The 14,112-nt window shown below is 44.6% G+C and overlaps 1 protein-coding gene across 1 annotated transcript; it reads left to right on the forward strand.

The window, feature by feature from the left end:
* The first annotated feature begins 376 nt into the window (after positions 1-376).
* Positions 377-14,105, forward strand: xylt2 (xylosyltransferase II). The gene is made up of 11 exons (XM_037090176.1): positions 377-560; positions 4,697-5,231; positions 5,736-5,911; positions 7,962-8,164; positions 8,756-8,836; positions 9,130-9,346; positions 9,726-9,902; positions 10,008-10,264; positions 10,374-10,569; positions 10,899-11,232; positions 11,555-14,105. The coding sequence occupies exons 1-11, from the start codon at positions 429-431 to the stop codon at positions 11,875-11,877; spliced, it is 2,631 nt and encodes an 876-aa protein (XP_036946071.1). The 5' UTR covers positions 377-428; the 3' UTR covers positions 11,878-14,105.
* The last annotated feature ends 7 nt before the right edge of the window (positions 14,106-14,112 follow it).

Raw genomic sequence — 14,112 nt, forward strand, 5'->3', positions numbered from 1 at the left:
TTTATTAAAAGTGCATTTTTCATGAACATAGTCACTGGTGTTACCTTCCTTTAAGGGTAAGGACAGTAGAAAAAAGATAGGGGGAAAAAGGTAATTAAGCTTCTAATGATGTGTGAGTTACGTAATAATGTGGTCTAATATGAAATGTCAGAAGAGGAAGTACATTATCAGTCATTTCACGTCTAAAGGTGGAAGTGTCTGTACTTCCTGATTCGTTCTGGATTAATTGCTCACACTAATTAAACAACGATACATGTGCTGTGTATCTATACAAAACACTGACAGTCGACTGAGGAACCCATGTGATGGTGCTTCAAATGATCTGGTGACAAACTTTGCAGCAACCTGAGGATGTCGAAGCGACGCCTCGTGCGCGCGCCGTTCAGAATGTCCCGTGCACGCGCGCCTCGTCTGCCGGAGTCGGAAAAATGGTGGCCAGCGCTCGAGTGCAGAAGCTCCTCCGCAGATACAAACTAGCGATTGCCGCCGCGTTAACTATCCTCCTGGTCCAGGGGCTGGTGGTATGGAGTCTGAGAAGTCTGGAGGAAGGCGAGGCCGAGGTGAGAGGCTGTTCCCCGGGTTATTTTCTGTCCCCGCGGTGACTCGGTCGGCTTTGATTGTGGGGCTAGCCGTTAGCGCTCGGCTCGGCTCGGCTCGCGCTGTGTTATGATACAGTAACGTTAGCTGATGTTAGCTGAGTTAGCAGCCGCTCCGAAACATTTCACTACAGCCGGACCTGCCCTGTCTTGTCCGTCTGACACTGGCCTCAGCACCGGAGCACTAGTACAGCAGAGTTACTGCATGATCATGACATGACTGGTACTGATGTTGCTGTTTTTTTTATTATTAAATATGCTACTAAACTTGTTTATCTAGAAGCAGGAGGGGTCTCACGCCGGTAACGTTACATTTAATTTAGTACCACCGTGTGTCAAGAGCTGTGGGCAGACAGGAAACAGGCAAACCCGCATTAGTCATTTTTCTGTTAGAGGATGTCTAAGGAGTGATGCAACTTCATGGAAACACGTGAAAGAACTCCTCCGTGATTCATTGATCCTCATCAGTCGGAGCTGAATGGCGTCACGTAGCTGTCCCAGGACATCCAGCAGCTGCTCCACTTTATTTTGTGTATTCTCGCTCATTTATATCCACCAGGGGCCTTGTTCTGTCTGTGGGGCTGCTCTGTCTCTCTGACCTTCACTAAGCTTTGAATCACACCAAAACACCCAGAGAGGGAGCATGTCCTGGGGATGAATGAAAGCTGAAGTTAAGCAGAGAGTTGCCTCCACTACCACTGAGAAAAGCTATTTAACAGCAGTGTTCACCGTGGGAAGCTTGTCTCTGCGTCTCCCCCTCACACACCTGGAGATCACTACCTTCAGGCAGCTCCGTTCAACCCCCCCCCCAAATAAGGTAAGGGGAGGTGTTAACAGATGTGACCCAATCCTACTGATGGGAGTCCCAGGAATGCAGGCTGAAACCTGAGGTCTGTCGTGATATGACAAGCATGGACAGCGTATAATATCCCCAACGTGGATGGATTGCAGATCTGTGCCTGCAGGGTGGGGAGGCAGGCAGCAGATGTGATGTGGTGGAGAGATCGTGATTCTGTTGTCGTTGTTGCTCTGTTTGTATCCACCACAGTCATGAGGAACAGCTAATTTTCAGTGAGTGCCCGAGTGACGCCAGCCTAGATGACGTAACCCATTTCCTTAGAAGAAACCTAAATGTCACACTGTAATGTTCCTGTTCGACTTCCATCACCTGTTTGCATTAAAAGCCTCCGGGCTCTCTGCAGCCTCATCTGATGCATTCAGGCTTAAACATGCTTCAGCGAAGATACAGAGGAATGTCTGTTGAGGTTTGTGGCTAACCGTAGCTCGCTCACTAAGGACTGTAAAAGAGCAAAAGTGCACTCTCTTCCAACACAACTACATGTAGGATTTGCTGTCCAGACTGTAATTCTATTATTAATGAAATTTGAAATCCAGATATTTAGAAATACTTTCAAATTGGAAGCAGGTCTTGCGAACTCTGGTTCCAGAAATGTGACACTGCCGCTCCCTGCACTCGTCAGCCTGAAATGCAACTATTTTGGCAGACGTCTATGCAAATGTCAGTGTGCGTGGTCCTTGCTTGTTGGCAGACTCAGATTTTGTTCCTAACAATGCGCATTAATCATCACTTCACCTCTGAACAATGCAGTGGATGCCTCCATACGCTGTGGTCTGTGGCATTTACTGTGCTGTGAACATGTGAACACAGAGGACGAGGAAAAGGATTGTGAGGACTGAAGAAGAAGGCTGTCAACCTCGTGTCACCCTCCTGCTTGCCTGCACTCCCCTACAGAGCCGAGTGCTTGCTGCTTCTTCCCGTTTCAGCAGATGGCAACACTGATATGGTTTCGCTAGACTTTAATTGGAAAGTAAAGACGCTGCCTGGCTTGCCTTTGAATCAATACATTTTTGACATGATGGTGCTAATTAAAAGCCATGAAAAATGAGTGATAAGGAAAATTGAAACGTTGGCCCCTGCTGAGCATTCGTCTCGTTCTGTGTGAGAACATTTACTCTTGCAGGCGGAAAGTCAAAAGTGTCTTTATCAACGTCAGCCGACAAAATGCGGAGATCTTCACGCCAGTGTTTATTTCAATTTTGCAGAGGAAATATGTCAATTATTCAAAACCTTTAAAGGATGTTGAGAACAGACGTCTTTATCATAATTAATTCTCCAAAATGTGAAAAGCTTTGATGCTAAAATTTGCATCCGAACCAAAACTAAGACTCAAATTAAAATGGAGTTGTGTTATCCTCACTGCTGTTCCCTAGCTTGCCATTAAACAAAACTTTTTCACTCAAGACTGTGTTTATATTCACAAAGATATAGAGCTGAGAAATCTGAATAAAACAGAAAAAAAGTGTAAAAACAGAACTCAGCACACAGATATCTCCCCGACCCTTTAGTTGTAGTTGGACTTTGGATTTCTTTATTTTAGATGCAGGGACATGAGCTTTATGAGCAGGGTGTTAATCTTGTAGGTGACTTTTAGCTGACAATAACCAGGTCGACCAAGTGCATGTAAACTCACTGAAAGAGGCTTGCACTGAAATGACTGGTATGTAACTAACCAGGCTCCACAATGGCTCTTACTGTAATGGGTTGGAGAGTGCAGTTGGCAGTCATTAGCTGACTGCGCTGTGTCGGTTGGCAGCTGGTTCATTGGCAGTGTATTATCTGGCTCGTCGTCCTGCCACACAGCCCCACTCCCTCCTCTGTTCCCACCGTCTCTGGGCTGTTGGCGTGCCAGCCGTGCGAGTCGAGTGAACCCGCGTTCTGTCGTATCGTCTGACAGAGGCAGAAAGCTCTCAGCCCACTCGCTGTTCTCCTTCCCTCTCCTCCAAGTGTACATTTTGAAGAGCTTTTTGTGTGATCCAGTAATCTACTGCGCCAAAGCTGTGATGCTGTTTTGGCTAGAAGATTTAAAAATGGCTTAAATCCTGTTTTTCAAAGCCTGCCTTCCACATCTCGAGGTGTGATATCTGTACCACTAAAACCAATTTTCTCATTTCTCTTGCATTCAGATTATATTATCCATTTGTGACATGACATTCTTAAAAGCACCTCAGTGCATTTGCGTACACAATCCCACACACTAAACTAAAACATGTGCAAAAGGTTTAGATGAAGGCACAGTATTTAGGCATACTTTAAAACAATGAATAGATATGTACTCAAGCTCTAAATTATATAAACTACAGTTTTCTATGCAAGACATACAGCTCAGCACTGCTGATTTTCATTGAACCACATCCACATGGCAAATGACCCCTGGAGTTGCCTCCTTCAGGAATGTCACTGCCAAATATTCCTAATGTGGGACACTTGAACAGTTTTATTACTTCAAAGCAGATGCACTGTAAGAGGATCATGTCTTGACATTTCAGGGAGTCTCTAAAGTCTCAGCAGATGATTTGCAGATGCAAAATGTCACACACAGATCTTGAAGTCTCGATTAAACACTTTGATGTTGAAGATGTAATGATCAGAATATGGGAAAATAATGATACAAAGCCTTGTTGAGGCGTGTGCTGATCTGAAGCAAAGATGTATCCATGTATCCATAATATAGTAGCTGCCAGATAAGGATTCCTTATATAACCATCATCATGTCTGTGGTTTCATGCTCAGTTCTCCTGTCTGTATGAAGTGTGTGTTTGAACATGTGACACATTTTTACACATTTTTCCTGCATTTTCTGCCAGGGGGTGCAGACAAGAGGTTTGTTGAGGTCTCTACAGTGAATCACAGAATTCATTTTGTGTGTGTGTGTCTGTGTCTGGGTGTTTGTGTGTGTGTGTGGCGCTATCCAGAACTGTGCTTTTTCCAGATTAGCTCCACAAAAAGGCACAGGCTGAGCTAAAAATAACCCAGATCAGAGAAATAGAAAAAAAAAGAACAAAAGCCCGATAAACACATCCTTCCCTCTGGGCCTTTTTTCAGCTGTTGTCCTAGTGGTGGGCTTTGTTTACCTTATGTCATTTTTGGATTGTGAATCAACGCCTCCTCTCAGTAATATGTTTCCAAGATGTTCTTATGGAATGACTGGCAACAAAATGTTGACTTAAAATGTATTTTTATGTCTCCCCCTCTCTCTTTCTCTCTCTCTCTTGCTGTCGTGCTCTGCCTCTCTTCCCAGAGAAAAGTACGACGGTCTAAGCTGCCTGACCACAACAGCCAGGACCCCAAGAGAGACACCGCACTCTGGGAGAAACAGAAGTCTTTGTCAGGGAGGAACAGAGGCAGATGGAGTGGCAGGTTGGAGAGGACGGGGGGCACAGCAGCCAGCGCGCTGAGGAGAGGAACCAGCCGCAAAGGAGAAAAGCCCAGCATCAGGCTGAAGGAACGGGGACTGACTCGAACTGGATTGGACGGCGTGGTCCTCCACGACCTGTCCAGCAGCCGTAACTTCAGCGAGAGCCGGGGTGGCAATGACGGGGCAGCCAAGTTGCCTGCCGCCGCCATACTGGGGGAGCCGGGCAGCGTGGACGGGGCTCACCAAGCTCCCAACAATGACTTTGTGCCTAAATGTGATATCATAGGCAAGGACGCTCTGTCTGCCCTTCATCGCGCTGGCTCTCAGCAGTGCCGACAGGAGATCGCTAACATCGTGTGTCAGCATCAGGCCGGACAGCTCATGCCACACGCTCTTCCTCAGTTCTGCCCACAGCTCGGTGAGGACCCTTTAACATGTGCACAGATAGTGTGATGATAATAGGGGTGCAGACAGTCTGCACATTGAGATGTCTCATAAAATAGTAGTGTAGTTTGAATTAGTTATATATAGTCCACTGCTTTTCTTGCACACCATGCAAGGGTTCGCTGTCACATGTAGCCAATCAGATAACACATATCTCATCTTATTTACAGTGAACTTGTGTATATGTGTAGTACACAACTGTTGTGCATGTAGGTGTTGCACTGGGACAAAACAGTCCACTCCTGCCTTGGTGTGTGTCTTCCAGTGAACACAGTTGGCAGTGTTGGAGAAAAAAAAAAAGTAACTAGGACAAAATATCTACCCTACTTTTTATTTAATACACTTTACACATGATTATGCAACTTTCTAAAATCAAGTTATCCATGACTCTCTCATCTTTACCCCATGAGATATTATTCTTTAAAACACTACAGACCACATTGAGTCAGTCCTTGACGTATCTGTCCTCTTCTTGCAGGTGTGTCAAACCCGGTTCAGGCTGTTGGCGAGCTGGACAACAGCCTGTCCAATGTGGAGAACCCTGTCAGAGTTGCTTTCGTTCTCATGGTCCATGGCCGTGCCGTACGGCAGCTCAAGCGTCTCATCAAAGCCATATATCACCGTGACCATTACTACTACATCCACGTGGACAAGGTATTGCTTTGGCGTCGAGGAATGTGTTGGCGTCAACCTCAAACCAACAGCTGAATCAGCTGAGTTGTTTCTTTCCATGTTTTATCATATTTCAGGAACTTACTCTGACAAAGTTGGCCATTGAAATCTGAATCTGAATTGAATCTGCTGTAATCAAAACCAACGGCTGATTGAAGCCAAAAAGTGATGATTCATCGTATAATGCAAGAAAGTACACAGCTGCCACAATGCATTTTGTACATTGTAACAGGTCTCAGCCCTTAGTTGCGTATTAGGGGCCAATTAGGGGCCCCTCCAGTGGCCAACATATGACACAGTGTGCTCTGTCTCTATTCATTCTTCTACTTAGAAGTGATCACATCTGTAAAGGGTTGTGCTGGTGATGCTAGCTTACAGTATTGTACACTTCTGCCAGAGTATAAATACGCTCTGGCTGAAGTGTATTTGGTCCCCTGCTTGGGGCTGTCTTCACTGAGCTCACAAATGCTTTCACCGGTTAGGTCCTTTGCATTATGGAAGTTATATTTATCCCGCGGGTCTCTCGGTGTGTTAAAGGGGATTAGCCTGGATTGAGTAAAGTGTGGTTATTCTTAGGGGCAGGAGGATTTAGTGGAGGCTGCTCTCGTGTGCAGCTGGAAGGCATAAGACACAAAACCTCAGGTGTGTTCAGTGCAGACAGCAGGGAAACAGGTGCGTGTCATCAGTGCACCTGTGTAGCCGGAAAGGTTGTCGAGTCCCGGGGAGTGTCTCTGTTCTGCTGCCAAAGAACGGTGGAGAGGCTCACTGGAGGCAGTGATGAATAAGGAGTCAGTGGGACAGTCACACCACAGACACTATCCTAGATATTTTGCCAGCCTTACCTCATTCATCTCTGAGGCAGAATCCTGTTTGAGAGATGAGGCTGTAAAGCAGGTCAGGTTGTACTGGAATCAGTCTGCCAGCTCCTTTGCACTCAAACACACAAACCTCTTCTTTCCCCTCCCATGTTCAAATGAGGACTGTGAGTCATACTGTTTTTCACCGCTGTCGTGTCAGTTATGAAAACAACCAGGGCACCACAAACATTCCTGCAGTGTCTGAATCTGTACAAGCTCAATTTAAAGTTTTTGAAAAACAATTGATTACTTCAGTAATTTTTCAAGCAGAAATGTCCAGCTTCAGCATTTTAAATGTTAAAATCTGCTGCTTTTCTTTGTTGTCTATGATAGTAAATGAAGAGTCTTTGTTTCTTTGGACTGCTGGTTGGAACAAAAAGGACATTTCAATAAGTAATTTGGCCGCTTTCTCTCTTTTTCATATTTTTTTTAACTAAACAATTAATTGTGAAAATAGCTGATGAATTACTAAAAATAGCAGTTGCAAAAAAAAGTACAAATTGTACTCTTGTACTAAATGGCCATTCTTTATTGAACACAGTGGCATGCTGTTTTTATGCTTCACTGAACACAATTGGACTTCATGTCCCTGAACAATTAATTTCCAAGTGTCTTTTCCTGCTAAACTGCCCATTTATCGCTTCAGAGCCTTTTATTAGCTGTGTTTATTTGGAAAAAGGCCGCTGGTTAATTAGTTAGTAATTAATCTAATTAAGCTCCTATGGGAAGCTAAAAACAGGTCTTTTGAACCTGCGCATTTTGGCTTCCTGCTATATATGCTCACATGTTGCAGTATCTCTCAGCACCTTTAATGTCTCATCAGATAGCCTGACAGCTGCTCGGCTTTGCGGCTTCCTCCATCCTCTCACGTTTAATCCCTGCTTGACTATCCTTTGAGCTCAGTTCATCTTAGTTTTGTGTCTCTGTCACCTGTTTCCACTTTGAGATGGCAGAAACCGCTCATTTTAATTTCTACTGTCTACCATCATGCTGACCCACTGTACAGAGCACTTTGTGGCTACTCTGCTCAGATCAAATTCCCTCTTCTCAACATGAGCCAGCTCTCTGTGTTTGTCTTGGCGACGTGGCAGCTGCAGATGTGAGAGAACATTTGTGATGCAGAAACACGTTTTTCGCTTGTTTAACTGTTTGACCTGTTGTTTGAAATTTCACAGCGGTCTGGCTACTTGCATCGGGAGGTCCTGAAGATAGCCCAACAGTATCCAAACATCCGAGCCACACCGTGGCGGATGGTCACCATTTGGGGAGGTGCCAGCTTACTGAAGGCCTACCTGCGCAGCATGCAGGACCTGCTCTCCATGCTGGACTGGAAGTGGGACTTTTTCATCAACCTCAGCGCCACAGATTTTCCCACCAGGTCGGTCCAGCAGAGTAGTATTTTTTCACTTCTTTATACTATAGCATTGTTTGCAAATATTCCTATGTAGCTTTGTAGTTTAGTCCAGTGTTAAATACAGTATAAATCCAGCTTAAATACTGGTCTTCGTCCAGGTCGTGTCTTGATCACCTCTCTCGTTGGTGGCTTAATCTTTTAATACTGCATGGAGATTAAATTCCCTTGCTGACCTGCAGAGACTATGCCTTTAATTGTATTATTATAAAGTAGCAGTCATAACATTTGCTAGATGTAAAGCAAAAGTCTATCAGGTGCATTAAATGGATTGTTTTGGTCACTGAGTCACAGAGCTGGCAGCAGTAAATAGTCTTCCTTCTTGTCGATCAGCTTTGTGCCCCTATCAAAGCAGCTCAAAGGATAATAAGCTTGGATCGGTTGGATGCACACAGACAAGCAGCTATCAACCAAATCCTGTCCGAAGTAGCTGATTTCACTCATGGATGTTATCAGCCTGCCATTTTATTTCAAAACAACCTTCTGGAAATGTGTTTTCTCTCTCCTTGACCTAACCTCTTCTTCCTTTCCATTCTCACCTGAACTCCTTTCCTGCAGGACCAATGATGAACTAGTGGCGTTCCTGTCACAGCAAAGAGATAAGAACTTCCTAAAGTCCCACGGGAGAGAAAACGCCCGGTGAGTGTGCCACACCACACATTTGAATTGTGTTTTATAGTGAAGTGTTTAGAGTTACAGTGGAAAACAATGACTGTACATAAATTCAGTCTGGATCCTGTGGCTATAATACAGCAAGTCAGCAGCATCAAATGGGACCAATAAGCAGGGTTTCCACTGCTTTGAAATCCTACAAGGCCTTGAAAGTTTTTGAAAGTCACTGGAAGTACTTGAAATTATATTTTATGCAGGAATAGACTTGCATCAGCAGCGTCTCTTCCACACATCGATTTATATTGTGCTCTGTGTTGAAGGTTTATTAAGAAGCAGGGCCTTGACCGTCTGTTCCACGAGTGTGACAACCACATGTGGCGTCTCGGCGAACGCAGCATTCCAGAAGGCCTGGAGGTCTCAGGTGGCTCAGATTGGTTTGCGCTCACCCGCCGCTTCGTAGAGTACGTCATCAACTCCCAGGATGACCTGGTGTCGGGGCTGAAGCAGTTCTATTCCTACGCTCTGCTCCCTGCTGAGGTAAGTAAGCCTTAGGTGGTCTGTTTATCTCCCGTAGTTGAGACAGTTTGATGTACAAGTCTGTCTCATGCCCGTCCTCCCCTGCCAAGTCAGAGGAGCCTAGCAGCGCAGATAATGTAATACTTTAAGCTTTCAGGCGCAGCGTGTAGCAGAGGTGCCAGACGAGAGGAGGGTTCACTCGAGTTTATCTGACTGTGTGGTTTAATGTCTCAGAGGAGGTGCTGTTGTTTGTTCCCTGTTGTTTGAAGCTATGGAGGCATGACCTTGCGCAATTGAGAGTCAGTGGCTAGAAAACTGTTTAAACATGTCTTTGATGGTTTACAGTATCTCTCAAACAGAGCGGCACAGCAGAAATGATGCTTTCATTCCCTCTTCACAGTCCTTCTTCCACACCGTGCTCGGGAACAGCCACATGTGCGACTCTCTGGTGGACAACAACCTGCGCGTCACCAACTGGAATCGTAAGCTAGGCTGTAAATGCCAGTACAAGCACATCGTGGACTGGTGTGGCTGCTCTCCCAATGATTTCAAACCACAAGACCTCATTCGGATCCAGGTGAGCAAGCCAGTGTTTTTTCCTCAGTCTCTTGTTTCATTCTCACAATTTTGTTCAGTGTCATCGAGGCTAAATTCTGTTATGTTTGCTCTTTCTTTTCCACAGCAATTGACCCGTCCAACATTCTTTGCCCGCAAGTTTGAGTCAACAGTGAACCAGGAGTCTATAGACATCCTGGACACTCACCTGTATGGCCAGTACGCTCCGGGCACTGTTGCCATCAAGGCGTATTGGGAGAGCCTGTTTGAGCAGTTGGATGGAGTGAGCGCGCTCAGTGACGTGGCTCTCACTGCTTACACTGCTTTCTTTCGCCTTGGCCTCAAGAATCTGGTGACTGTTCAGAGCAATGCAGAGGCTTGCAAGTTCGTAGACAACTTTATACAGATATAACACGTGTATTTCTGCGCTCGGCAGATATCATTTCGATTTCATGTGTGTGATTTTTGCCTTTTTTTATTCTATTCGTTGCAGGTTTGAACCAGTAGGCTACCCTCTATCAGTACACCTGTACTTCTATGACGACCGTTTCCAAGGGTACCTGGTGCAACAGGAAGTCCAGGCTGTGGGTTCGAAGACTAGGGAGACTCTGGAGATGTGGGCAGTGCCCCAAACCTCGCTTGTCCTCGAGACAAACCTTAAGGAGTTTGAAAGGCTCAAGAATCTGGAAGTAAGTGCACTTTTGTCCAAAGAAGAAAATGATGAGGGTTCTTCATTATCATTAAAGTCCTGTACAACTTTTACTATCAAGGTACTTTAAGAAAACTGCTGTCTTGGAAGATTCTTCCTGATATGAAAGAATTGGGGTTGTTTTTATCAGGGGTTGATCAGGCAAAAACTGAACTTTGAAGTTTAATTAGTTTAAAAATATGTTAATATTAGGAGGGACACTCTCACCTTGTCCTCAAATATAAAAGTCAGAGACATAGGAGATATGTTTAGTTATAGTGTGGCACATAAACTGAATCTAAAGCCTCCTTTTGTCTTTCTCCCTTGCAGATCGGCACAGAGTGGGACCCTAAAGAAAGAATCTTCCGTAACTTCGGCGGGGTAATTGGTCCTTTGAGTGAACCACTGGCAGTCCAGAAATGGGCTCGCGGCCCCAACCTCACAGCCACCATTGTGTGGATTGACCCAGCTCTGGTTGTGGCAGCGTCTTATGACATCACTGTGGACGTGGATGCAGAGTACACCCAGTACAAACCACCACTGCAGCGCCCCCTGCGGCCAGGCACCTGGACGGTACGAGTGTTGAAACAGTGGGAGCGCGTGGCGGAGGCTCGCTTCCTCGTCATGCCCTTAACCTTCAAAGATAAGGAGCCAATACGCAAAGGTGAGATGTGGATTCAGACCATTTGTGTTTGTTGTGCATTATTCTGGTTAATATTCTTGTTTTTCGTATTGTCAGCAATCCCCCAAACAAAGGAACACATCATCATAGTAACAGTGTGGCTTATTGATTTGATATTTGAGAGCAATGGAGCTCTGTAGCCGCCTAACCCTGGCAGTATGTCTGCATGGGTTTGTTCACTATACTTATCCTGACTATACTATACCTGATCCTGACTGAAGGTTTACAGTTCAACATGTGATGTGGTAAAAAGCTCATTTCCTCTCAAATGTTCTTTTTCTGCTAATCTGAATGACTGCTCCAGAAGAGGACAGCTGGCTCCATGCGGGTCCTCCAAGTAACCTGTACCTGGAGCAGAGCTTCCAGCAGCTGAGCTCCATGCTGAAGCTGCCTCCCCAGGAGTCCGCCCTGCAGGAGGCGCAGCGTAAGGCCCAGCTGGTGGGTCCTCCTCTTGAAGCGTGGGTGGACAGCAGCATAGGGACTTTCTGGGTTACAGGCGACCTATGCGCCACAGAGACTTCTTCTTGCCCTGCTGTGGGACCTTGCTCCAAGACCTCCTGGAGCTCTCTGTCCCCAGACCCTAAGTCTGAACTGGGCCCAGTCAAAAGTGACGGGCGGATCAGGTAGCCCCAGGAGAGGAGAGACTATGGACTTCAACACATATGCAGGAAGACTGAGGAAGAGCTCGACCGGCACTGGGTGCCTCAAGAGAGCCTGTGTGAAGCATAAGCTGTCGACTCAGAGCTCAAGGGCACATAAACAATGAGGCATCTTCCTGCACTGAGGAGTTGAGACGCTCTCAGTAAAGTGGTAACTCAGACTTAAAAGAGGAGGATGTGACTGCTGGAATTTTGCACATAGAAGTTTGCAAGCGCAAAGAGTTGTCATTGTCATTGTTTTCTGAATTGTTACACAGATGGCAGATTTATTTTGTTAATTTTTGTGGCACATAGGGTTTGGGCCAGGTCTGTCTGGGTCGGAGTTGAAGAGAATCCTTGGCGCATGTTTTGAACTCTGAACGCACAGCTTTCAGTTTTTCCTCTGCTTTCAACGAATCAGGAAGCAGTTGTGCTCCTCGCTGTGTTTTATCTTCATTTCAAGGGAGAGGGGAACCTCTGAATCATGTTATTGTGCTTATTTTGAAGCATTATTATTATTATTAAGTAAGTAAGCATACGGAGCAGACAGATGAAGTGCACTTTACTGTAAGACTATAATGTTACACAGAGGTCACTTGGTTACAGTGTGAGAAGTGAAAACGTCATGTTGGATCAGGTAACATCACTTTGTTTCACAGGTACGTACCTGCATTGTCACTCCCCTGCACAGACATATCACTAAATATTTGGATTTAAAACCTCTATTAGGAACAAATAAGGAATGAGAGTGAGGAGGTTTTTTTAGATTTATTTTAATTGTAGTTCTGTTTTCTGTACATGAATATGTTTATGACTTTTTTTATTGTAAGTTCCCTGAACTGGCTATTACGTTTTGGGGTTTTTTGTTGTCTTTGATGTCCTTTGGTCCGAAAAACACCACTTGGAGTTGTTTTTTGGGCAAAGGAAGTGCCTAGAGAGCTGCTGCAGATAGCGAGGTGACATTCAGAATTTGTCTAAAATGGATGACAAAATGGTACCAGCTCAATATATCTAGCTACAGTTGCCTAGTTAGTCAGACCTTGACTAATGAGTCTTAATTTTCAATAGTCTCAAATGTGAAATCCTTTTTTTGGTTCCAGAATTCTTTGAATAAAAGCCAACAAGTCACGGTGAAGAAAATATGGATAAAACTTTACAAGAATGGTTTTGTGAAATATGTTTATTTGCTTTCTGCCGTCAGGAAAAATCAGATAGTCGATGCTACTCTGGTGTTTGTGAGGCAAATGTGAAGCTACAGTCAGCAGCTAGCTGTCCTAGCTTTTTTAAAAGACTGGAAACGGAAACCTAAAGCTAACCTGGCTTCCAAATGTGACAAAATCAAAATTCAACCTTGTTTGACTGGAAACACTAAATTCTGGAGATACCTATAACTATCTAAAATGTTGATTTGTTGTTTATGCACATTTTGTATGGGTTAAACAAGTGACATATAACATCTTAATTAGTGAACTCTAGATATGCTGCTCTGAACATAGCAGTGCCAGCTCTTTCCTGTCATTTTGAAGCGAACCAGCTGCTTTAGGATGCATCATCATTACCAAACAAACATAAGAGTGGTATCATTCTTCTCATCTAACCCTGGACTAGACAGAGAATAAATGTGTTTTTCCAAAATGGCAAGACTTTTAACTTGCAAACATGGTTAGAGACTATACATCATACCTCCTGTGTTTTTGTCAACATGCAGTACTGTCACTGTGTGTGCTCTGTTTGCCTCACATGTTGTTTATTGTTCACATTTCATTTCTTAAGGTGCATTTCAACTTTGGTTCACAACCAAAAATGGTAAACAGACCACTGTACGCTTGTGTTTTTATTTCAGCAAGAGTATCTAAGCTGCCTTTACATAGTCGAAAAGATGAATTGTTTACTAAAAGATGCTAGCTGCCTGGTTGTCAGATGTGCAATTAATGCCTTTTCAGAGGATAGTGAAAATCCCCCCAATCTGTCTTAGTTTGCATTTTATGCAACCTTTTATGTTCTTAAACAATAGCTGGCCACCATATGAGTTTTCAAGTGACCTTGTTTACCTTGCACAGCACAGTTGCTTCAGTGAAGCCCCAGTTTTATTGATGTAGGAGAGCAGAATCGTCGATGTACCAGATGTTATTTTTCTATACAGTTCGAGAGGAAGTGTGTGTGTTGTCCGTTCATCTCCATTGCTCTGTTAAACTATTAAAAACTGCTGTCTGATTATGTTGTG

The sequence above is a fragment of the Acanthopagrus latus genome, chromosome 23 (assembly GCF_904848185.1).
Source record: "Acanthopagrus latus isolate v.2019 chromosome 23, fAcaLat1.1, whole genome shotgun sequence".
Classification (NCBI taxonomy): domain Eukaryota; kingdom Metazoa; phylum Chordata; class Actinopteri; order Spariformes; family Sparidae; genus Acanthopagrus; species Acanthopagrus latus.

Coding starts and splice junctions, on each gene's coding strand:
- xylt2 (XM_037090176.1), top strand. CDS start 429: ATGGTGGCCAGCGCTCGAGTGCAGAAGCTCCTCCGCAGATACAAACTA. Junction 5,232..5,735: donor TCAGTTCTGCCCACAGCTCG/GTGAGGACCCTT, acceptor CTCTTCTTGCAG/GTGTGTCAAACCCGGTTCAG. Junction 9,347..9,725: donor ACGCTCTGCTCCCTGCTGAG/GTAAGTAAGCCT, acceptor CCCTCTTCACAG/TCCTTCTTCCACACCGTGCT.